Here is a 26,277-nt window from a genome sequence, read left to right as displayed (position 1 = left end):
TTTTTGTGCACCTGCATCACATAATCATTAAAATCCTGACCTGAGACAAGGTACAGGGCTCTGTCTTGGCATGAAGTCCAAACCTGCAAGGTTCTGTTTCCACCTCTTCCTTCCTTTTCACAGAGCACTTGAGCATCTTAAACTGCTGTCCTGATGTTGCTCCACATCTTTCAGACAATCCCCCAGCAGAGTTTAGGTGTTCTTGAAATGTCTTTTCACAGACTAGAAATGTAAATTTGGTTCCAGCCTTCATTCTCCAAAATTAGAAGGGAGTCAGCATCAGTTCTGCTGTACACTGAAAACACTGCTGGAGGCAGCTGCAAAGGTGGATGAAGATGAATGCAAACTGCAGAAGTTTGCAGAAGTCTTTGTAGGACTGTTTTCAATTATTGCAATGAGATTTAGGATTTGTAAAGACACACCAGTGAAAAAGGAAGGTATGGATTGCAGTTCCATAGCAGCAGACTGATATCATAGAACTCTAAATAATGCATCTAGAAGCTGAGTCACCTGTACTAGGAACATGTTAGGCTGTTGCATAATTCAGGAGCTTTTGTTCCTATAAAGAATGAATTAAGGTTTTCAATTCTAAGCTTCTAACAAGTCCATGGTCACCTGACTGTGACAAACAGTGAAAATGGCATGTTGTACAGCTTAAAGCTCTGACTTTCACTTGCATTTTTCATTTCCATTTCTCCTATAGTCCTCACACACCCATCCACCCTCATGACAAAGCCCTGAGTAACCTAAGTTATATTCTCCTACAGTGGTCTAAGCCATATTCAAGGGCAGCTTTTCTTCTCTCTGAGGCTGGCATGGGGTAAACCTTGACAAGGGCTTCCCAAGGAAGATTGGACAGACTGGTATGTCCATTCAAAGCAGAGCACCGCAGCTCAAAGGTCTCACAAGATGCCAAGCCCAAGGACTAGACAAGCTGCTCTGGCGATGGAGCAGCCACGTGGAGCACTGAGATGCCTCCAGGCTGGTTCACACTGCCCAGAGCTCACCCTAGGTCAGGGGTGGCTCCGTGTGCTGGAAAGGTCTCTCCTCCAACCCATGCTTTCAAGGAAAGGCTCAGCAGTCTTCTGTTGTTCAGTCTCAAAGTAGTTAATTGCAAGTTATCTAAAAGATTTTCTTCTTGAGCTGCTGTGGTTTGCCCAGCAGCTCAGGCAGAGGCACACACACACCCTGACATCCTCTCTGACTCCCGACTGCTTCTTCTCTCCCCACCCAGGGCTGCTGCTGTCTTTTAGATAGTACATTGCGTGTTAAATGTTTATAGTTTTTCCCCAATGCCTAAATTACCTATATTAAATGGTGCCTTTCTACTCTAAACCAATCTGTGAGCGCCAACATCACCAAGAACATGGAGGTAAGGAAGAAGGAAGAGGGAGGACAGAACAGATCCAAATCCCTCCATCTTAAAACTTCTGACCCCCATGTACAAGACCTAAAACCCTCCTGCACAGCACTCAAAAATTCTTCCCTCTACTTTGTGACTACTTCTACTATAATATCTAAATTTTTGTGATTTCTTGTTCTTCCTGCAAGGTTGGTAAATCATTCCATGGCTCAAACCCAAAATCACAGCTGTTTCCAGCTGCCTGCCAGGGTCTCAAATGCTTCTGACCTGGGCCTGGAACCTCCAAAAATGTCTGAGGGACATTTTGAGTTCCAACACTTACTGAGCCAGGACATGGAGAGAACACGTGTCAGACTCAGCCTTCTCCAGCTAAGCAACAATCTCCTCCTGAAGAGTCATTCAGTTTTCTGCAGGTTCTTCTGGCAGGTATTTACCAATATAAAACAAAAATTGTATTCTTCAAGCACAGGAATTGCTGACTGAAGTATTTATGACAAGAGCTAGATGCATCAGATGAGTGATCACAGTGGTCTTCTTGCCGGTATAGAAAAACTATTAAAAAAACAAGTTGTTTTGACTGAGTTTGCTAAATTATTTAGGAATGCCTGGATCTTCACACAGGCAGATCTAGAGAAGCTAAAATCTGCCATGGCATCTCCTGCCAGCTCTTAAGCTGCATCTTTGTTAACTATCAAACAGCAATTAAGACATTGCTGAAAATCAACCTTCTGTATCTAATCTGCTGGAAAATATGGACTTTGAAATCCTGCCAGAGTGGTAGGAAGTGTTTCTGTACCTTCGCGTAGTGCCTAGTTTTAGCACCAAAACCAGTTAGCACAGGCTGTGATGAGGTTTAAATAGTATAACTCTTCTATTGCCTTCAATGAAAGCAGTTATTTCCTCCTACCTATGTGGATTAAAATATACTTCAAAAAATATCTATATTAAGTTATATTTTCCTACAGTGGTTTAAGATGAATTGAGAGAGAACCAAACTGTTGTTTTGCTGATGACTTTACACATTTACTGGAGCTAGATTCTGGGGCACACCAGGAGGTTTCCTTACCACAGCAGGTTACAGAAGGAGATTTTACAAAGTTTTAATTCAGAATGAAAAGAATCTCCTCATGTCCTAGTACAGCTCTTATGACTTCTGATGAAACTTGAGACTAGTGCAGAGGCATCCAACTTCACTTTCTAGCTGTCAAATTACCTGAAGTTTGACCTCTTACTCAGCCAAAATATACTCATGGATGGGGAAAGCATTAATTCTCTTTGTTTGGAGTGGCAGAACAGAAAGAATATTTGTTAAGATTCAAAGATGGAGCTAAAAATTGGGATAAAAAAAACATTCCAACAATCAGAGATTTTTATCTAATGCCTTGACAAATTTCTTATCACTAATGAGAATCAACACAGCTCTTCAGTGTCCATCCACATTAGCACATTTCTCTCAATAAATAAATCTGAGAAGCTAAAAAGCAAATTATATTTGCACTTTTCAAGCATAAGATGTTATGACAGGAAGAATTAAGAAAAGGACCAGTAAATTAGATGTCAGTTCTGAAGACAACTAGTATGCAATGTACTACATTGTGTGGAGAATAAATTCAAACAGAATGATGTGTAAATACAAGGAAAACAAAAGCCAATAAACCAAGTCATAAACCAGTGGCTGAGGACAAAAATCAGACTAACTAGATGAAAAGTTTCACGGAATTTAAAATTATGTTCCTATAAATACTTTTGAACAGTAAGATGGAAGGAACCAGAAGATAATCAACAGGACCAGAAGGATAAGAGATTTTGTAGAATGGTGCATTGGGGTCTGGCTTCTAATCTTCAGTTTTTTAGGGTCTATTTGCTGTCAAATATTTCTCATTTCATCCTTAACTATGATCAAAAAGAGTCTCTCTAAAGATCCTTCCTAAGATCAAAGCCCTAAGGGTTAAACAGTGTTCACAACTCTGAGTCTGTTCTTTTTCTTTCTTCAGACAGCTTCAGGGGCCTAACATCCTGACCAATACTTATGTTTTCCATAAACAAGTAAAGCTGTATTTTTCACCATGAAATAGGACTTGGTTAAGGCATTAAATCTCATTTTCTTAATGGCAGAGAACAGTTTACCTACCAGGCTCCCAGGGCTTTTTTTATTCTTTTGGCAGGAAGCTGTCAAATTATTTCAGTGCCAATGACTGAAGGACCATCCCCTAAAGAAGTGGAAAATAAATCCAAATTACCAAAAGAGAGAAAAAATAATTAATTTTAATATTGTGTGTTTACCAGGAAGTTTTGTGGTTTTAATTTTTTGGGGGGTTTGAGTTCTGCTTTTCTCTGTTTCTAGAGAGCTGCCTCTGAAAGTAAATGAATTGGGTTATAGGCAGCAACTAACTTTCAAATCAATGGCACCTGACAGACACCACAGTTAAGAAAATAAATCAATGGTGTCAAAATTAGAGAAGTTCATTTTGGCCAATTTTAATCTCTGATGTTTTCCAGAAGAAATTTCCAAAATCTCTCTATGCAGCACCCAGAGATTTACTAAATGCTTCTGCTATTGGGGTGAGCCTCAAGGACAATTGTGCTGGGCAAAGGTTCCCCTGTATTGTCTCTCTAACTGTGTAGTCCAAACATACAGCAGCTCCTCCTGAATGTACAGTAGCTTTAATGTGCTTCTTGCACCAGGTTTGCAAGGAAATGCCTCATTCTGACCTAATTGGGCCATTTTGTGGCATTCAAGTCCTTGCACATGAGCAAGAAAACAGATGAGCACCTTTCCCTTCTCCCTTGGCTGCCCTTGGTGGGAGGCAGAGCCCTTGTGCCACTCTTTGCTTTAAGGCTGAACATTTTTTTACTATAGATTGCAACCCAACTTCCAAATTCAATGGAAACTACAGACAATGTTAAGCAACATGTCTTAGCAAACACTTGCAAAATCCTTCTTATAAAAAAGAGGAGCCTACATAAATTTCCACCTAAGATTCATAAAAGAACCAGCTGAACAGATTCCCAGCTTCCTACTCCAAACTAAATTAGAAATACACTCTAATGTGTTAAGCTGATGTTAATTTAAAATAAGATTCTGAATGTAGAGATAATTCTGAACCAACTGTATCAACATCCAAGAGGTCAAGTATAGAATGGGGCAAATTGAGGTTGCAGAAAACACAAACTCACTGTTATTGTTGTTCAGCTACTGGAAAATTAAATCAGAAGAGTATAAATAATGGAAGTCAATATATTTTTAGGAAAAATTATGTGAACCACAATTTCTTTTGTAAAGGCAATTGAGTAGATATATTTGGATAGTAAGAATTGACAAGTACCACTTCATATGATTGTGATTACTAAGTAAACATGATACAATATCAAAAGCAGTTAGCAGAAGGGTTGTAGTAAAAGTCACCTCAAAAAGCAGCAGGCACTGTGGTATTTCCATTTAAAAGAGTCTGTTCAGAGACAGGATCAGGACAGCTCAGTGACTGGAACAGGTCTCAGCACAAAGCTATGCTTTCAACAGGGTCCTAAAAGTAAACACAAAATTATTGCTGATAAAATGAGATAAAAAAGATTAGCAATGTTGTTAAATATAGATAAACAAATCAATTCAAATGACCAGTACCATCCATAAGATGTTCCCATTCAGTCAAAAGATGTTTTTTTCCCCAGACATTTAAAAGTATAAAATCTATAAGGGTGCTTTGCAAACCATAATGCAAAAAATGGGAAGGAAGAAGTAAAGGGAATGGGTTGTGCTCTGGAAAGGAGGAACTCAGGAAAGGTCACTGACTCTGAAAGTCAGGCTGCTTGAACAACTCCACATCCCAGCAGCAAGCCATGACAGAAATAACAAAAGTGTTATTTGTGCAACCATGACAGAAGTGAATAGAGCAGGATGATAATTTTGCCACAGTTTCAGACAGAAGAAAGTCCAGTTTGAAGACAGTGGTTGAAGTTCTGATATTGACAATTTTTTGGAGGGTTTGTAAAGTCATTCAAGTTGTCTGAAAATTGGAAAGACTGAGAAGTAAAGAAGCTAGCTCAGCAAGAGACTCAGGCAGATCACGTGTTTAGTGCAGCGGAGAAAGAAAACTGTCTAATATAAGTGTCTCCACTAATATAAGTGTCTTTTCTCTCACAGAGAGAAAATGCTAAATATCAGACAGCTTTTTATTCAGGCAAACAAGAAGTACACTCAGGATCCAGACCTATTCAAAGGGAGAAAGCTGTTAGCACATGCAGAGGCATAGAGCTCCTGGTATCCAGGGAAATAGCATATTCTTCATTTCTCGAGGTTTTCCCATCAAACAGGTCATTACAATCAACTTACTGAAAGCCTGTCTCAGCTAGAATCAAATTAGTTGCAAAATCTCTTCGTCCTGCTCTTCCCTGGGACAGTTACAGGTCCAGAAAAGCAAGCTTCTCATGAATTACTAGATTTATGTCTTGGGAGATATGTATGCAGTCCTTGCCTCTGCCAAACATGACTTGTGTGCCATTGAGCTAGTCACACAAAGTAAGCTTCATTTTACCTACTTTTAGATATTTACATGCTAGATGTCTATTTTGCATGTGTATGTCTGAAGCATTATTATCCTCAGCATCTTTTATCAGCCAGTGGAGAGAAGCAGGAACCATTGGAGAGCTGAAAAAAAATCACCATGCAATGAGGAATTTCATGCTTTGAAAAAATCTCTGTGCTGGTTGAATGAAGGCAGGAAGGTGGCTGGCTTAGACCTGGACAATGACACCCCTGACATAAATAAGGGAAGGTTTGCTTTAGCCTCTTCTCAAGAGGACATTAATATTTCTAAGCTGCTGTGAAAAGAATACCTGAGAGACTTAATATTATTAGGAAATATATGAATAGCTATAATAAATGGAATTAAGAAATCACAGTGTTCAAATTTTTGCCAGGCTCCAGGGCAAAAGAAAACTGAATCTTGGAATGTCATTGGAAAATATTTAAACTGTGAGCCACATCTCTGAATGCCATAGAAAAATACTGAGATTATTAAATCCATGCACACTTTTATTAATGGAAAAAAATAGTTTAAAATATCTCTTTCCCAAACAAAGGAAGGATCAGTCTGACTTTCAGGATGGACAAAGTTGTGCCAGTACAGCTGATGGGGCCATGAGCCGCAAAGGCTTTTTAAACCAGATTCACTATCAAAAAAAAAAAAAAAAAAAAAAAAAGATTGTAGAGTTACAGTATAACTCAGGATAGTTAAGGAGAAAAATGAAATTTCAGCAAAGCTTTGAAATGGCACAGAAGTGCTGATTCAAGACAGCTGGTCTTATGACATGGAACAAAGGTTGTCACATTTCTCCTGATCAAAAGGTAGTCTCTCCCATCTACACAAACTCTGGGGGCAACAGCTAAAATGACCATCCTAAATATCAACACAAGAAACACACTGCAGTGAGTTTCCTATCTGCTTGTTCATAAAAATATATCCATCTTTAATTTTCTTTGGATTTGATCCCAGCAGTCAGATGGGAAGGAAGTGCTGCACTTCCCTTATAGTAAAACTTAACCAGTTCCAACCAGCAATCCATTCTGCAGCCTTTCCTTCTGCCAGGAGAGTTCTCTCCTCCAGCCCCAGTGAGCAGAAACAGGGTTCCCATTGTGGGGATCAAATGTGGCTCTATCCAGCAGAGCCTCCCATGAGCACAGCCTGCAGCAAACACCACCCCAGCTCCCTGGCACAGCTCCACCTGCCCCTCCCTGCAGGGCTCCCCAGCAATTCCAAACAACCACAATTAAATTAATATAAAAAATAGCTACAACACCAACCCCCCACACTGAATTAAGAGACAAGGTCTTTAGTAAGTTACTAGCAGGGTTGGAAGCAAAATTCTATCTTTGTTCAAGGAATTCGCATGGTAGCTGTTTCCTTTTCTATATATTTTTAATAGTTATTTAATGTAGTCATTATACTTGGTTATGGCAGTTTGAATTGGGATGCTGCCAAAAAGACACTATTTAACATTGTCTGAGGGGCTGGATATTTCAACAGAGTATTTTATTGTAATGGATCTCCCCTGCTTTGCCTTGAAAAGAGCTTATTGGGATTTTTTCAAAATGTTCTCAAGGACCTGGGGTTGATTGGGGTAAGGGGAAGGGAAATACCAACTTTAAATACCTTTACCCAACATGAGATTTTACAAAGTAAATAGCAGAGATATATTTTAATAAAAAAAAGGAGAGGCTAATTCACACAGAAAAGACACAACTACATTATGTTTATCCCCTGTACTACACTTAAAATTTTTCAGACAGCTTACCAAATCTTCCCAATCAATACCCCAGGGGATGTTGCAATGTATATTAAACAGATACAAGAGATTAGGGGAACAGAATATAAAGACATGCACACATTGGACATGGATTTATTTAGGAATATCAAAATCCACACGAGGAAGAGTCCAAGATGTGGAGTGGTGAGGAAAGAGAAGTATAACAATAATGCAGCAGTAATAGCAGGTTTGCCACTGTGACAAGCTCTGTGAGGAGGGCAGAGATGCTGGTCTGGCTCTGGGCCCTGCAGGGTCCAAGCAGGGCTTGGGCACAAATCCAGCTCATCACAGCTCTTCACTGCAAGAATGGATTCTGTGCACTCACCTGCAAGGATGAACCCAGAGAGGAAAAGTCAGCCTTGCCACAGGACTGAGATAAATCAGAGAAAAATTTCCTGAGAGTGAAGTACTTTATCTCCCCAGAGAGCATTTAGATAAACCATTCCTTTAGTCATGGGGGAAAGGAAGGGACTTGAAGTTTTCTTCTACACAAGTCATTATTAAAAGAAAGTGTCAAAGGGTGACAGGAAATGTGAATTTCAAAATTCTAGAGGAAAGCAAATTATTAAAGAGTCAAGTACTGTAAATAATCTAGCCCTTACTATTTTTATTTGGTTGGAAAATTGTCCTTGTTTAGGTAGTCAACTAATTAGAATTCACTTTCACATTAAAATAATCTGCAATTAATATGAATGAATATTCCAAAATTCAGAATATTACATTTTTCCTCATAGACCATTTTACTCCTTTACTCCTAGAAATTAATGCCACCCCCTTTTTCTAGACCATCTAAGTAGTTCATTTAAGTAGTAACCAGTCTCCAGTAGCTTCTCCATTTCCACAAGGAGCCTTTGTGGCTGGAAGTTTGAGTGCCAGGCAATCAGTCCTTAGAGTGACAGCCTCAAGCTACAAGGCTGAACAGCCTGCCTTGTGTGGCCTCCAGCAGAGGAATTTCTCCTTTTCTATCCATTCACAAAACTTCTTTTTCTTTTTGCAAAATGTTTTGCTCCTTACCACTAGCTCAGCTGACATCTCCATTTCTTTCATTTCACTATGGCCATGTTAATTCTTTTAAATTATTTTGCTGAGCTCCTAGGACGAGTTAAAAAAAAAAAAATTAAAAATATAAAATTAAGCTGTGGGAAAGGACAATCCGGTCTCTTTCTAAGCCAATCCAAGAGTCATACATCTGTCACTTCCTTTTATCCCACATGTTCATCATAAGAAAGGCTTGTCACATTGGAATAATGTTCTTGCCACTGTCTTCTTCATGTGGAAGAACTCCAACATGACACAGATTTTTGCAGTAGGTAAAGCCTAAGGCAAAAGACACATCAACAACATATTTTCTCCGACCTGCCCATAAAAATGGGTATTTTGAAATCCATAGTGCCATCCATTTGTCTCTGAATAATGCAGCCTTGCCTACAACTTTGACAGCTTGGCAACAGAAAATCACTTTAAATAAATATCTAATATTCTGTAGGATAAATATAATGAATTAGTCATTGCTCCTTACCATAATGTAGCAGAATTCCTGAAAGCCAGCCTCAATTAGCATTTTGAAGAGGTATTGAGACAAGGATGGGCGTCCTGGGGATTACTGCAGTGGGAAGCAAAGATGAGACAGTGGTACATGATGAAGTGCAATCAGGATGCTGCCATAGCCTCTGCATAGATCCCTACACATTCCTGCAGTTTTGTTTGTAACTTGATAAAGAATAACCTCATAAATCTTCTAAACATTTGGCTCTTTTCCTCTTTTGCTTGTAAAGATGCACATTTTTAAATAGACTTGTGGGTTCAGTGAATCTGTAAGTGAACAGCTCCTTTGAATATTCATTTTACTGTTAAACCAAAATAAGATTGTTATGCAGAGAAGTAAAACTAAAAATTTAATGTGTATTAAGTGTTGCTTTCATGCCACAATTAACAGCACCAAATCCTGCACCCCGAGGATCATGTCATGAACTGGTATCTGTTGATACAATCTCATTATCCATTGAAAAGTCTTTCATTATTATTTGCTCTTCTGATCTTGTCAGTTCACTTTTTTTATTACAGTTTCTGCCCAGGGGTGCAAATGAGTGTGGGAAGGGGATATCCACTGCTCTTCACTGGCAGATAAACTCACACAGAGCATCTATAAACAGACACATCTGCCTTCACATCATCTGCCATAAAAACATGAAGATCTGCAGAGCAGAAACTAACATGCTTAAAATCAAGAATTACTGCAGTGAATACCCAGTAATTCCTGCAAATCTAAACCATCTTTTGCTTCTTTATGAGCCAATTGATAAAACAAGTTATGCATATGGTCTGCAGGGAAGTACTGCAAATAGAGCAGCTGCTAACTTTCAGAGTTACAGGAGGAAAAAAGGTTTTATTTCCCCCACATTTCTCATTCTTGTTTTCTTTACCTTGTTGGCTGTAACCCTGGCCTAGCCAAGCCCACCACCACATATGTTTCTATTTAAGACTCTGCTTACAAGATAAGATGTCCCTTGGTTTGAGCACTGCCTTGCTCAGCTGAGACCATGACACACCTGTTTGGGAAAAAGAGTGCACCTAAGCTCGAAATAATCCACATTAGTACCCTCTGCAACACTGAAAAGTTTCCACACCTGGTGGGAGAGACCATTGCATAATCTCCCAATCTTCCATTCCACAAAGAATGGTCATTTTTATTAATTTCTCACCAGAATATGAGATATATACTGACAGATGCTATGAAACAAATCCATCCTCGCTCATCATTGAAGTGCTGTCATTGAACTATCTCTGGGAATGCACAGGGCATCTGGGGGTCCTTTCTTCATGATAGATAACACACTCATGTCCTCCATGATTGCTGCAATTATCAGTAATAACTAGATGTTGTAATAACTGACTCCAGAAGATGTGCATTCACACACACCCAGTCAAATCTGGGGTCTGTTTGAAGTTCTTGATGGAGTACTAGAGAAAAAGATAAGTGAACCTGTATCATATTCCATGCATACTTGTTCTCAATTTTATTAGGATCTAGAGATGTATTATTCATGTATTAATCTCTCCATAACAATAAGAGCATTTACTTATATGTAAATATCAGCATTTCCTAATAACAGAAATTTAAACTATCATATCATAACCACCCTAGTGATCACAGCAGTCCAGTGAGATATGGTAGCCATACATTACAGAAGGACAGGATGGTTGAGGTTTCAAGGGATACCTGGGCACCATCTTCAAACTCCCTGCTCAAACACTTGCAGAAGGTCATCAAGGACCATGTCCAGACAGTTTTTTAATATCTCCAGGAGTGGAAACTCCACAATATCTCTGGGGATCCTTTTTCAGTGCTCAGTCACCCTCAACAGTTTAAGAGTTTTCTATGTTCAGGTGGCAGCGCTGAAGTTTCATGTGTTGTGCCACTGGTGTTGTGCCCATTGCTTCTTGTCCTGTCACTGGGCACCTTTGAAGAGAGCCTGGCTCTGTCCTCTTTGCACCCTCCCTTTGGATATTTATCCACATTTGATAAGATCCCACTCAAGCTGTCAGTCCCATCTCTCAGTGTTTCCTCAGCAAAGTGATGCTCCAATCCCCTAATCATCTTCCTGGCCATTTCTAAGACTCTCTCCAGTAAAGTTTTTATTCACCTGTACTGAGAAGCCTGAACTGGACTCAGTACTCTCGGTGTGGCCACAGCAGTGCTGAAGGGAAGAATTATCTCCCTCAACTTACTGGCAACACTGCCTAATGCAGCCCAGGGGTACCTTTGGCCTTCTTTGCAGCAAGGAAACACAACTGGTGGCTTGTGTTGAACTTGGTATCCACCAGGACCTCCCAGTCCTTTTCCTAAAAGCTGCAGGATACGCTGTGTGGCCCCAAGCATGCATTGGTGCAAGGGGTTGTTCCTCCCCAGGTGCAGGATTTTGTACCTCTCCTTGCTGAAATTCATTAAGTTCCTGCCAGGCCATTTCCCCAGCCTGTGAGGTCCCTGTGGAGGGCAGCACCACCCACTGCTCTACCAACCACTCCTCCCAGTTTGTCATAGTTTTGTCCTTCATAGGATGATTTCAATGAAATAAAATATCACCATAAAACATACAGAGTTTGTTTTGAAAGTATAACCCCACTTGTACAGTCACCACTTGTTTGCTGACTACAATCCACAGAACAGTCAACCCCCTGCATTTTCTTAGCAGATACCTTAAAGCATAAGCAGTGAGAAGATTGTGACTGCTGGTCTTGGAGAAAAGTACTGAGTTAAAAGAGTTACACTGTTCCACAAAGGAGGGGAACGTCTCCTGTGAAAGTGTTTCTCCTTTCACAGGAGGAACCATTCTACTACATTGGACAAGTAGAATAGTAGACAAAAAAGGGAACAAAATTCTGACTGTATTCCTCATCCAAAAACTGTAGTAAACCTCTATCAAGGCATCCAGGATGGGATACTAGTATCACTCTGGTGGTGTTTGTAACAGAAAAAGTCTCTCTCTCTCTTTCTGTCTGTCATTTGGGCATTACTTATTAAGAAGTATTTCCAAGGGAATACTGCTGGTCACTAATACCCTGCTGGTCAGTACTACCATTACATTATTGTCACTGTAGCATTGAAATTGCATCCACAGAAACGTTCCTTACAGGAACACTAAGATTTACTTTGCCATGTTTGAAAAGTCTGACATTTCCACAGACCAGCATGTCCCATTTGCAAATCTGAGGCTGCTTTCCAGAGGTCTGTACACATCAGAACTCCCTCAAGACAGCAGAGACCACAGGAAGCAGCCAAGCCTTGACTAGTAGGCTGGCACTGCTTTATGGTAGAACACCCTCCAGTTGCTGGAAAGCAGTGAAGGGAGTCTCATTACGAGAGAGAGAACTTTTAGCCTGCCCATTGCTGCTGAAGGACTAGAGTAGTAACCTTTATGGATCCACTAATATGCAAGATAAGCAGATCTTTTCATCCAACTTTTGTTACTTTTAAAAATACACTTATCTATTAATTGTTTCATGCTGAACCAACATAACAAAATTCTTTTCACCCCATTTATATCACAGATTTCAGATGTAGGGACTAGATGGCACCAAACACTTTTGAAAGCATCAACTTATGTTTTTATGGATCTATAAATATATAAGGAATGTTTTCACCGTGATAGATGCAAAATATAAAAAAGGCCCTAGGGTTCCAGACAGAGATTATATATTTTATTACATAATTTGGTTCCTTTGGGAAGAACAGATATTCAATCCTATCCTCTGATAAGGATGCACTGAGGGCTGTGGTAAATCCAGGATTGGAGCAAGGTGCCCTCAGCCTAGGTGCTGTGACTGCTGGATTCACCCAGCAGAACAAATTTGATCTAAGTCAGATGTGGGCACATGACTGTGCTTCTCTTGTGTTAGTCAGACTCTAGAGAGCTGTGTTTTTGTGTGCTGGCTCTGTGTCAAGGGATGAGGGGGGCAGATGCACAGAGCTGACTCAACAAAGATTTCTGAACAAGGATCCACCAGCCACTCACACCACTGCAGTCTGTGGCTCTGGCATTTTGGTGTGCACTTCAGGAAACCTCATCCCAGCTGAGGCATATCAGTAACACCACGGATTTAATTCACCTTTGAGAGACAGGGTATTAGCACCTGCAGAGCAGAAAGCAGTGCCAAAAGGAGGGAGGAGGGGTCACCAGCCTTGTGGTAGAGTAGGAGGACCAAGCTTCTACAAGCTTCCAGAAATAGAGGGATCTGCCAAAAGTGGTTACAAGTAAAATAAGCATTTCTATTTGTAACTTATTATCATAGCATTGATAACAGGATTCCCATCCTCCTTTCATGCCTCTCTGACAATCTGATGCTGAAAATGATTGCTTGACTGCAAGTGGAGAGCTCAAAGTTGCAGCCCCCAGTGACCAGCAATGCAGTGATCCAACACTACCACACTGTCTCTTCCAGCTGCTCTGCTCTCCCATAGGTGGTGTCAGGATTAAGCCTTTGTCCTCTTGTTGCCACCACTGCACCATAAAAATGTCTGGCTGAAGACCTGAACTTCCAAAGATGGACACACAGTGTGTGGCCAATATGCCAAAGGATTTCAGTGTCCTGCCCACCTTCAGGCTACCTCATTTTGTCACATTAAAACAGGCTCTTTGCTCTTGTTAATGACATTGATTTCAAAAGAAAGAAGTAAACTAATAATGGTGGAGAAGATTGGGACTGGCCTTTCTTTCTTATTCCCTCTTCTCCACGGCATTACTGAGGTGTTTATTACTTTGGTGTCCACCTGCTGACCTGTACAGTATAAATTTAACCTGAGATGAGTTTTACAGTTCAATAAATATAGAATACCTTTTTAAGTCACACTTGAGCAGATACAAAGTCTGGGAAACATCATCCAAATCTTATCATAAGTGAAATAAAATTAAATCAAATTTCAGCCAGGTTCAGCATTACTCAAATGCAGTGGAAAGTAGTGCTTCCAATGCCTGAATCTGCTGCCTTATTAGTTTCTCTCCAGAAAACTATAAATCCTCGGTCAGATATTCTCTCCTGAACTGCAAAATAGAATGAGTAAAGTTCAATTTGGCTAGGCAAGAGCAACAGTTACTAAGATCAGAGCTACTTAGAGCAACAGAGTTCTACAAATCAGCTGTCCTGGCATGACAACTTGTCATAGAAGGACTGATAAAATCTTCCATATAAATGGCTATTTGGAAGATTATGTCTGTACTCAGTGGACCTGGATCCTTCAAAAGCATGAAATGACTTCAAAAATTGAGGGGACATATTTTTTGCAGGTACTTAGGTAGCCACTTGTCTACCTCATTACACAGCTAAATACCTCTGAAAATGTAATCTTCAGTCACAGTCTCAAAGGAGACTGATTTTTAGAGGTGCACAGATGGCCAGGAGGTTTACAAAGTGCCTGGTTGTTTAGTTCACTATAAAATCAATGAGAGTTAAGGGTCTCCTATAAAACCACGTTGATCTGCCTAATTAAAAACTTAGCCATGTGTCTGGTTAAAATCACTAAGGTTAGAACCTTGCAAGCTCTCAAAGCTTCACTTTGGCCTTCCATGAGGAGTGCCTGGTCAATGGGAACAAGGAGGTGAGAGGTGTCAATCCTGAGCCAGCCTCCAGACCTGAAATGTCAGGACAGAGGGCTGGCAACAGCAAGGAACAGACCATCCACAGAAAACTGACACTAAAATAGGCCAGTTCAGACCTTCACAAAGACACTGCAATCATATCTGCCCAGTTTAAAGCAAGCTGTGGGTTTGCTTTGACCATTCGAGAAGGTGTTTTTCTTTAAATAGCAGCTTAGGATGTGAGCTGCCACTTCCAATTTAATCTCCCTCCTTTAATACAGGCTGGTGCTTTGCAGCTGGATAATTAACCTTGATATTCATTCAGACTTCAAAACACCCAATTCCCCTTGCTGTCAATTAGCTGACAATGTCAAGTGTGTGTTGAGAGAAGATTTTTGTGTGACCCTGGCAATATGGCATTTGGCAAATTTCATTCTTTCACAAATAAAAATGGGAAGTGACATTCACAGAATCACAGAATGGTTGAGGTTGGAAGGGACCACTTCACCACTAGATCCACTTGGAGATCTAGTCCAATCTGCCTGCTCAAATAGGGTACTCCGGAGCACTTTACTCAGAAGTGTGTCCAGGGAGATTTTTAATATCTCCTCAGTCTCTATGGGCACCCTGCTCCATTGCTCAGCCACCTTCACAGTACAGAATTCCTTCCTCATATTCAGGTGAACTTCCCATGTTCCAATTTCCACCTGTTGCCTCTTGTCCTATTGCTCAGCACCACTGAGACTGTGAACTGGATTAGGTTCACTAAACAAAATAGATGTATATTAGGGTTTATCCTACTTTCTGCTCTTTTGGCAATGTACCTTTCTGAAAGACCCTCAAGATACTTTTCAAATCTTCTTGTTGCAGCTCTGAGTGCACAGAAGATGCCTTGATCTCAGAGCACCCAGAAACTACCATATGTTTTAACACCAATGTAAGGCTGGAGGCAGGGTTATAAATGACTGGTACACAGTGATTTTTGATATGAGAAGCAGTACAATAAGCACTGCGTATCAAAATGAAACAAAAGGTGGGAAGGACCCAGTGGCATTTCATTATTTCCACTGATCTCTTTCCATTTTTAATAAAGAGTTACGTCCTACTGGTAACAAGATTAAATTAGGGGGCAGAAAGAAATTTGAATCAGACTGTTTTCCTGCTATGCCACAGTGGATTGTGTTCTGCTAATGAGTGCTAACCCTGCAATCAGGTAAACATTCACCTTGAGAAATGAACAGCCTTAATCAGGGCTTTTAAATCCCCCAGAACAGTCAACAGCTAAAATGAAATTGGCTCAAACACAACTGCTTTTCTTTTTAAATATTGTTCTTCCTTCCTTATGAGCATGGGAAATAACGGCATAAGTGAAACATTCTTGTAGTGAAAGAGCAGCTCCAGTGCCTTCCATGTTAGAGACCCTGCCCTGTGGCTAAGAAGGGATGTACTGATTGATGCTCAATAGATGCTTCTGCACAGGCTAACTGGAGCCTTCTGTGAAGGTTCCTAACATGAGCTCAGTCTGACCTCCACAGTTCTAAAGAACTTTACCTCATCTCCTAAGGAAAATAACGGAAAAAATAAATAAGAGGGGGGGCAAGAAGAAAGAAAAAAGAAATATGGTCTATTGTGCTTTTCTATGGATTTGAGAATGACATCAACAAGTGGACCTTTATATGAAATATTCTGACAGTCAAAAAACACTGACCACTCCATTTTCTATGCAGGGTCAACATTATGAAGAGGAAAAACGGGCTTTGAGCCATGAAATAATTGCACTCAATAATCACTTAATAGAAGCCAAGGTGACGATAGATAAGTTGTCAGAAGACAATGTAAGTATTTCATTATTCATTTTGAGATTATATTCAGAAACAAATTAGTTCTTGCACTTCCTATGAAATTATAGAATAATATTTTATGTTTGTATGAAGTGTAACCTTTCCCCTCAACAGTCAAAATTCATGTTTGTTTGTTCCCATAATTTTGTAAATCCAGCTCTCCTTATGCTATGAGGTTGTGGGGAGACTTTTCATTTCATTCCTTACATCTAGCCTGAAAATGATGAAAAAATCGTCTAAGAAATGGCAATATTCCCACATTGATTTTGCCATCAGTACAGCAAATTGGTGCAAGCACATGATCAGAGCTGTTGCAGGGACAGATGTGTGGAATGGGAACTCATCAGAAGGATTTTAGGCACAGAATAGAACTCTACATTTCCTGCAATTCTTTGATCTTTTGGTCTTTTCTCACCAAAAGCCCAGCACAAGCCAGCTCTGCTAGCAGAAGGCAGGATTGACCCAGCCGGGTCACTCAGACCACTCCTGCAGGGAGCAGGAGCCAGGCTTTCCCCAGAAGCTGCTCATGTGTAAAAATGTACCTGTCTCTGTGTGGGACAAAACAGGGAACATCTCTGGCAATTGTCACCCTCCATCTCATTAAACACTACTGAAAAATGGCATGAGTATTGCAGCTGGCAACAAGCTCATTAAATCCTTCCTGAGACAAACCTACAAAGACAGCAAAGAGAGGAATATTGCAGGCATTTAGTTCATTATTGTGCCATTCCTTCCACATTTAATAAAAAATTAATCTACAGAAGACGTGTTTCTGTTAGCACTTATTTTCCAGCATCTTACGTTCAATCTTCCCATATTTCACATGTACTCTTAATCATAGCTGGGAGCATTTAATCTCATTAAAATGCCTGTTGATGTGAACTCTGCCTGTGCAATTAAGAGCTTTCCAACTGAAATAAAAAGTTCCCAATCTGACCCCTAACTTTTATAGAAGTTGAGCTGAAAGAAGAGTTACTTCATCATTCTAACAGCTATGTGTAACGGAGTGTGGTAAAAGTAATGGGCTACATCCAGGTTTTGGAAGCACAGGTATACCTCCAGACTAATTCATCTGAAATCAGTGGAGTTATTTTTGATTTAAAATAGAGGTGGAAGAAAGTTGCAGAAATCTCTCTTTAAGTATGCATGCATTTGTACTACTTCATGGAGTCAGGTTTGAAGTGTTTTCAGTACTCACAGTTTTACTCTGAGCAATAGAATATGGTCCAGAGGCCTCAAATAACAGTGCCACTTCTTCAGACTTGAGGTTGATCCATGGACAAAGTTCTGCCCTTGTAGGTCTTGAGAAAATAGCATGAAATTAAGTCAGGGGAGATTTAGGCTGGATATCAGGAAAAGGTTCTGGAACAGCTCCCCAGGGCAGTGCTCACAGCCCCAAGCCTGACAGAGCTCAAGAAGTGTTTGTACAATGCTCTCAGGCACAGGGTGTGTCTCCTGGGGATGATGCTGTGCGGGGCTGGGAGTTGGACTTGATGATCTTTGTGGGTCCCTTCCAGCTCAGGATAATCTATGATTATGTATCGTGTCACTAATAAGGGTAAAGGTTATATTCCAAATTTTAAAATAAAGGACTACAAAATAAACCACTAATATTATACCTAATAAGTACAGAAGTGATAAACTGAAGTATCCTACATGGGGAAAATGTTTATCTAAACAATATTTCTTTCTTCAATTATATTTTTCCTCTCTCTTCTGACAGAAAGGTAAAATTATGCTTTTGATATAAAAACATATTTTAAACTGTGGGAAACACTTCTGGCATTAATTATAGTTCTAGTTGCCACAGATATGGCTGGTTTTCATTCAGGCAAACATTAAAGGAGAGAAGGTCACTCCAGTCACATGGCTTGGCCCACCAGGTTGAGAACAAAGTACACGTGGCACATGTAGCTCACATGTAATTTTTCTGTAGTAATTTTTAAAGCTGCTAAAAATAAAGTGTCAGAAATGCTTTTCGTGCTCTCCATGACAACCACTGAGCAGAAAGAGAGGCACAGAGCTTTTGAAGAAAGGATTAGGTTCTGGAGAGATATCATTTTTGTGTGACTGGAAATGCCATATGGGACTCAGGGTACTTGCCTGTGCCATACATTGTGCAGCAATATATATTGGGTTTAATGTATATGCAACATATCAGAGTCACATGCAAGTGCAGCAGATTTTACTTCTAAGTTGAAATTTTGGGGTTTTTTTCAGGAATGAAAATAGTGTGTCCTAATATAAATTTGAGATCCACATAAATGAATACAGTACATTTGAGGCAGAAGGGGCATGTATAAAATATCACAAAGACGGAGAAAAAAATCACAAAACAAAAGTGCCTAAAGGTTCTTGAATGTGAAAAAATATGAACTAATGTTCACAGGACAAATATCCCCATGACTGAAAGACTCACAAGAATATCTTTGTTGCTTCTCTTATTACAGAATTTTCCTTTAAAACTGAGGAACTTTCTTTTTCGCTGAAGATTTCTCTATGAGTTTTTAAGGGAATTAATGTAGCCATAAAAACTGGCATGCAATAAAATTATGGCATTAACATCAGAGAAAATCCAAATTATATCAGTAGTCCACTCCTTTTGTCTACAAACACATACTAATTTTTATAGATTAACACAGCCCAGTGCCTGTAGCACTTTCATGCTTTGTATATCTCATCTCTGCCCACCTATAAAGTCAGCTACTGAAGCCAACCTTTGTTTTAATGCAACTAGATAAGGAAAAACAAAATACAACTCCTACCTTCAGGGAGACAGAGATACTAGTTGAAGGATACAGTTACACAGTCATGTGTGCTAAATTAAATTTAAGTGAAGGGCAAATCTGTGTGCTGAATTTTCCCATTACATAGGCTGTGGGAGCCATTCAATACCAAGATAGTATAAGAAGCTTGCTTAAATTCTCTCCTTCCTTGTGTGGAATTCTCATGGTAATTTCTTGACCAGTGAAAATATTCTGTTCTGCAGCATCAAATATTTGCAGTGAGATTTAATATATTTCTATAGCTACATTCTGCAAGATATTAAAGAAGCCAGGAACCATCCAGAAATATCAAAAGGATAGAGAGTCTCTCTTCTTAAAAAACCAACACAATGTATATTTCTGTAATTAATTTCTCCCAGAGTCTCATAAGATTATTTTAGCTTTTTCTAAAGTTGTATTTTAGTGCTCACCTGGATAATACCCACTAAAAATTTTCTTTTTTGCTTAAAAGATCATGGTTTTTAGCTTTCACACTACCATGCCTGTTAACAATATAAAATTCAGTTCTTAATGGAAAGTATCTATCTTCTGAAATGCAGATTACTGTTCTGTTGTAACAGGTCTCAAAAGTTTATTCTTAGTCATTTTATCAGCCCTCACAGAGCAGAGGAGGAAATATCTCTAGGTTGTGCAAGAAACAAAAAAGCATCTTAATTTGTTTAGAAATTAAAGTATGCTCCAAATTTCCCCAAAGTGAATTTTGAAAAGATTGATCAGGCATGGGAGAAAGGCTGAAAGCCACAAGCGCTTTGCAAGATTTAAAGAGGTTATTTTTTGTTTTTTCCAGGAGCTCTACAGGAAGGACTGCAATTTAGCTGCTCAGCTTCTCCAGTGCAGCAAGAACTATGACAGGGCACATAAACTTTCAGAGGTAATGTGGCCAAACTTGTTCAATGACATAAATTTTGTATGGAAAACAGGTTATTTTGCATGTATCAATTCCAGAATTATTTGCCCTTAAGGCTTTTATTCCCCCTTTAAGCCACAGGAGGCCTCGTGCACCTGCTGGTGTTTGTGCAGTCAAGGGAGGTGCTGACTAAATCACAGCCCATGCTGGAACTTGAAGGCACTTTCTTTCCCCAAACCTTTCCTAGCCACTAGAATAGGATCCACTGCACTGATTGCCTGTAAAGCACAGGTTTTGTAAAACACTGCTGTGCTGTGAACTCCAGAATGCAAAATGCTGTGCAGGAGCAGGGGGGTGAGAGCAGGGAAATGACAAGCCATAGGCGTCAGAGATTCTGATATGATCAATTTTCCTCCTGAAGCTATTTTCCAGTCCAGCTAGTGTCCAAACCCGAATTTTAAAATGGACTGCCAGAACAAATATCTTTTGCTAAAGAAACCAGAGCACTGAATAATTGATTTCCAATCATAAAGTATAAACTTTAATTAATAATCCTCTCTTCCAAGGAAACGAGGCTTGAGGAATGGGCTCCTTAAAGGGGAGGCAAATACTATCTTAGTAAAGAAGACAGTTCTTTAGGGATCCAAGCCCTGCACAAAGCAATAGCACCTTCCCCACATATATTGCTTCAGTGAAGGTTACAGAGAATAGTCTTTCCTTCTTCAGTCCCATCAGGTCAACATCCCCCCAAATGGCCGCTTTTGTGCAATTCTGCAATGGAATATTGCAAAATTAAATTTGGAATGTACAAACCATCTCTAAGTGAGTAGATGGCTTCAGAGCACTGAATAACCCTGATAAATAAATGGAGCAAGATTTTTCTGTCCACCAGACAATTATTTTATGGAATGGAGACAGAACTTGCAAATTAACCATTATCTTGGTCCTGTTATTTTTTTCCTGTTAACTGACTTCCCTTAGCAAATTGTGTCAAGGAATTATCATTATATTACTCACATTTGAAAGCACCCTACCTGTTCTAATTAGGACCTTTAAAGCATTTAATTGTTTATTTGCAGGTAACTATCACAAATGTGAGACCTCTCCACAGTTTCTCAGATTGTCATATACTCAGTTAAATAAGTAGTCTCCACTCATTAGTCCAAGCATTTATTAATTTAGCTAGTATGAAGGTGCTGTTACAGGCAATAAACTTTTTACAAGTGCAAATATTGCCTGATGGACTATGGTATGTTATCCAGAAACCTAAACTGTAGTAAAATATAGCAATGTGATAGCACTATCATTTAACAATTCCAGTTTCCAGTGCAGTGCCCACAAATTAATGTTCTTTTTCACACATTTTATAATCTTAATAATGTGTATAAGATAGATCAAACAGGGGTTCTGCAGGATACTAAAATAAGAGCTGCCCCATACAGTATTTTCACATTAAATTAACTGTATTTCTTTTCCTCATTTCTATGGCAATTTACACCAGGCCTATTTTACAACCTGTTTATTCAATCTTTTTTGCATCTGTACTTACTATGACTAATGTTGCTGTCTGCCGGCAGACAGCATCATTTATTTCCAATGGAGGACATATGAGTTAATTAGCAGCACAATGATTAATCCAAAATATCCTGGAAGGTCTATTGGTTGAAAAAACACTTGTCCTGCTACAAATAACAGGAATGTCATTTCACTATATGCTTGTATTGTGAACACAGTGAGGTTTGGGGGTTAAAACAGCTTAAAAAATTCCCAATGAAATTAAAAGAGGATCTCCATATCTTACAAAATGTAAGGCCATGACAAGGAGCAGGCACCTTAACTTTCCTTTGTCAAAAACTACCAGTATTTGTAGAGTTCTAGCCTCTAGAGGAAGAAATTTAAGGGGGAAGTGAGATTGCTAAGGTCACAATGTTAACCATTGATTATTTTGTAAAGAGGAACTAGATTTCTAGTTATAAAAAGAAAGTGCTAAGTAAATCACAGTTTAGCCCAGAACCGAAGGGATTACTTCCCGAGGGGCACAAATCAACAGGAATATCAAAGGAGCTAATGCAATCACAAATTCAAAACTTATTCCAAACATGAATTCTGATTTCCAGCAAGAAATATGGAGAGAGACCTCTCTCATATTGCTTTCTGATCATTGTTAGAGATTTCAAGTGAGAAAAGCAGATAAAATTTGACAAGAAAGCATGCTTGGTGATACCTGAGCAGGCTCCACCAAGGATTGTCATCTCTTCTCTTTTCTGGTCCACATGACAGAATGGCAGGTGAAACCACCATCCACAGCCCTGGTCCTGACTTTCTAAAGAAAAAAAAGCCTATAGGATTTCTGATACACAACAGACTTATTGATTAATTCTGTCACAGGAGTCACAATTCAGATCTTAATGCTTTTTTCTGCCAGTGAGTTACGACATGTTGAGGCTTATATGGATGGTTGATCTGACAAGCAGTGTCCAACTGGAGGGGCAAGGAAGCCAGCTTGATCTGCTTCTTCCCAGCACAGGCATAATCCTGTCACAACAGCCAGCACCACTTCTATAAGTGTCAGTCAGCTTCTCTGCATCTTCAAACAGCATTGCTTATCAAAGGTGATGCTGGAGGGCAGGAGCCAATTTGACATGGGGTTGTAGGCACGATGAGCTTGAGGAAAGACAAAAGAACAGAATAGATATGATCTCTTCCTGCTTCCTCACCCCCACAGAGACCTCTGCACACTCACACTCCAACTGCAGTCACACCCAAGCACACAGTCTGGAAAGTGTTGCTGTAGACTGTAATTCCCTACCTGCCTTTTTAAGATTGTTGTTTACTACATACTTTATTTACATCAGTAAAATAAACCTGTAAGTGCTGGGTTAATGGCTGGACTTGATGAGTGTAGAAGCCTCTTCTGACCTTAGCAATTCTATGATCATTCCTATCCAACCTGAATTAATTTGGAAGGAAACATTTCAGTTTCACAGTGTTATCCGTGAGCGAAAGCAGATGAAGATGTACAAATGTTAAGTAAACAAACAAAATTCATTTGATTACATTTGTTTCCAGAAACGCATAAAAATTGTGGCCATCAAAAAGAACCAGGTAGGGTGAGCTATGTAATGTCATAAACAGCACTTATCTGACACCTCTATTGATACACCCTTTTCTTCTTGCCATCTCTTTATGTTGCAGTTGCCAACAGACTTTCAGGAAAGAGTCAGCATCCACCTGGAAAAGCATGGGTGCAGTCTTTCTGTCCCCTTGTGCCACACTTCTTATGCTGACACCATTCCCACTTGCGTCATTGCCAAAGTACTGGAAAAACCAGACCCACACAGCTTGTCCTCACACTTGTCAAGCCCATCTACGAGGGATCTCAATTTTCAGGACTCTGCTGGAAAAGTCGGACAAAGACCCCAGTACAAGTCCGACATCTACTGCAGCGACACGGCTCTTTACTGCCCCGAGGAGAGGAGGAGGGAGAGGCGGCAGAGTGTGGACACACAGGTGAAAGATGTGGGATTCCTGCGGTCCCAAAACTCCACAGAGAGCACTGTGGAAGAAGACGGTTTCCATTCCAGCTTCTCCCACGAAGCCTTCCCAGAGTACATTACCTCTCTGCCAACCTCCAGCTCCTACTCCAGCTTCAGCGTCACGTCTGAGGAGAAGGAGAACGCCCAAGCCAACACTCTGACAGCCTCCCAGCAAGCGATCTACATGAGCAACCGGGACGAGCTGTTTGAAAGGAAGTCACCTGCGGGCTACGAGCATCAGGGCAGCCCCAGGTTTGCCAAGCCCAAGCCCGCGCAGCACATGGAGCTCGCTGACGACAACGAGAACTCACCCACTTTTACCAGGACTCTGCCTCCGTATGCAAACGAACCTTTTCATTTCTCAGCCATAACACCACAGCAGGCTTTGGCAAACCAGAAAATGAGGAATGAGTGCAGGAGCACCCACCTTTCAGAAGAAGACTTGCCAGGGCGATGGAGGCAGCTGAGCGTGGAGGACATTGGAGCGTACTCCTACAGGAACGCTGGCAGGCTGTCGCCCTGCAGTTTCTCAGAGCAGTACTACAGCAGCCCCATCAAGAAGGGGGACAGCCGAACAAGCCCCATCTATGCTAGCTACAAAGCAGACAGCTGCTCGGAGGGAGATGACATCTGCCAAAGCAGACTTGTGGATTCTTGCTTCCTGAGAACAGACAGTGGCCTGAACATTGACATCAGCACAAGCTGTAAACAGGACAAATTGCCCACTTACAAAACAAAAGAATCAAGAGACCAAAAAAACGAAAGGATCACTGTCCAGTTGTGCAGTAGCAAAAACATCGAAAATAGCCCGGTATTGAAAAGAGAATACGTGGACGTGAGCCCCAACAGCTCAGCAGAGTCACTCAATCAGAGTTCAGTGGAGGCTCCAGAAATCCACCAGTCTTCCATGGATCAAGGAAGCCATTCGGGTGTTCACAGCAAACAGCCGCAGTTCCAGCGGACTGGGAGCACTGGTCTGAGTCGGAAGGACAGCCTTACAAAAGCACAGTTATACGGAACCCTTCTGAACTAGGCATCTCCCCAAACGGCAATAAGACAGCAAACAAAAGGCAGAAAAGAGCATTTGATACTTCCAGTGAACAATAAGGTTCTGAGAAACAGGATTATTATAAAATATATATTCATAACGGTACTCTATGTTTAAAACAAAATCTCTTCAAAAATGTTATACAGCACTTTTCACTTGACATCCTTTCCACATGGGAGACTGTCCCCTCCCCTCTTTTATAAACCTGAAATATTTTTATAAACAAAAATGTATTTATTAGACTATCCTAAGCTATTTGAGCAGAATTCTTTTCCCTTCAAGCAGGTTTCTTATTTATTTTTGTGCATGAGGCCATCTGTGCCTAAATTCTTGGAGGAAAAGGGTAAAATCATGATGACAGTGACAAAAAAAAATAAACCCACCTGATAAAATACCATAAAATGTCATGTGAAATCAAAACAAACAAGAACAGTGAATTTGAAGAAGTATATTTTTTAACAAAAATGGAATTGTATCTTAAGTTATTTCATAAAAATGTATTTATGAGTGACTAATGTATGCACAAAGTGATACTAATATTTTGTTCTTTTAATCCACTGTGTTTCTGCTTTCCTATTTTTCCTTGTATACTACCTCAAAAGTAATTGAGGGTTTCTTTGTCACATTTTCTGTAGGCTTGCATTTATATTGTCTAAAATGCATGCAGTGTCATAATTAATACTGTATTTTGCATAACTTAATAAAAGACACCAGTGGATATATTTTGGGGTTGTTTTTCCCTTCATTCAATAGAACATGGAATTGCTCTGAGGGGCATCAGTCCAGCAAAAGTTAATGGCTAAAGCTCCTGAACTGGATTGCTTTCTAAAGAAGTCTCTTTCTCTGTAAGCTCCAGAGTAAACTGGTTCACAGCCCATGGCCTCTGGTTGTGGGAGGATGGTTTCTCACCAGGTGTTGAAAGTAAGTAAGGAAAAAAGTTTATCCACAATCATGAGTTCATTAGACAGGGTTCTGCATTCTGAATGAAAACAGAAAATTACTCAAAAACCAGTGATGTAAGCTCCTCCTCTACTACTCACATACTTGATACAATCATTTATGCCTTTAGGACTGTTGTATTCCACAGTTGCCCTTTCTTAATATGTAGCTTGGTATTTCTAACAGTGATTTTTCTGAAGCCTAAGGAAAGTCTGGAAAATCTGTAGCTTTTGCTCCTGAGTCCAAGAAGATGTATTTTTACATGTACTTCTGGCATTTCCTCCAGCAATTTTTCTGTTTCTCACCATTTCACCATTATGGAGTGTACAACAGGGACAGGAGGAAAAGGGAGAGAGCAAAACAAAAGGAAGAGAAAAACAAAAAGGAGAGAAAGGGAAATCCTGTGGATTTTCTTCCCAGCTTCAGTATTCCTGCTTGGTGAGAGGTAGAATAAAGCAATAAATATTTAATAATTATTTTAAGTCATGTTCACATATCCTATACTTAAAATACTGACTCTTGACAGCTCATGTATGGGGGA

At 40.0% G+C, this 26,277-nt stretch overlaps 1 protein-coding gene and 2 long non-coding RNA genes across 15 annotated transcripts in view; 1 reads left to right on the top strand and 2 right to left on the bottom strand.

Moving 5' to 3' along the window:
- Nucleotides 1-25,519, top strand: part of BEGAIN (brain enriched guanylate kinase associated) — a 165,001-nt gene extending 139,482 nt beyond the window's left edge. For all 13 annotated transcript variants that reach the window (XM_085580735.1, XM_085580731.1, XM_085580733.1 and 10 more), the window contains 3 exons: nt 16,467-16,574; nt 20,154-20,237; nt 23,409-25,519. In XM_085580735.1, coding sequence (XP_085436861.1) covers nt 16,467-16,574; nt 20,154-20,237; nt 23,409-24,782 — 1,566 coding nt within the window. In that variant the 3' untranslated portion in view covers nt 24,783-25,519. The remainder of the gene's footprint in view (nt 1-16,466; nt 16,575-20,153; nt 20,238-23,408) is intronic.
- LOC146767404 (uncharacterized) lies at nt 1,165-5,616 on the bottom strand. The gene is made up of 3 exons (XR_014955764.1): nt 4,986-5,616; nt 4,770-4,887; nt 1,165-3,573 (listed from the first exon to the last, which is right to left on the bottom strand). It is a non-coding gene; the product is annotated as an uncharacterized LOC146767404 (long non-coding RNA).
- LOC146767403 (uncharacterized) lies at nt 6,449-11,972 on the bottom strand. The gene is made up of 3 exons (XR_014955765.1): nt 9,186-11,972; nt 8,681-8,758; nt 6,449-7,991 (listed from the first exon to the last, which is right to left on the bottom strand). It is a non-coding gene; the product is annotated as an uncharacterized LOC146767403 (long non-coding RNA).
- Nucleotides 25,520-26,277: the final 758 nt, after the last annotated feature.

Source organism: Lonchura striata, chromosome 5 (genome assembly GCF_050655825.1).
Source record: "Lonchura striata isolate lonStrDom1 chromosome 5, ASM5065582v1, whole genome shotgun sequence".
NCBI classification, from domain to species: domain Eukaryota; kingdom Metazoa; phylum Chordata; class Aves; order Passeriformes; family Estrildidae; genus Lonchura; species Lonchura striata.
The sequence above is the reverse complement of the archived record's forward strand: the minus strand, read 5'-3'. Positions and strand labels throughout refer to the sequence as shown.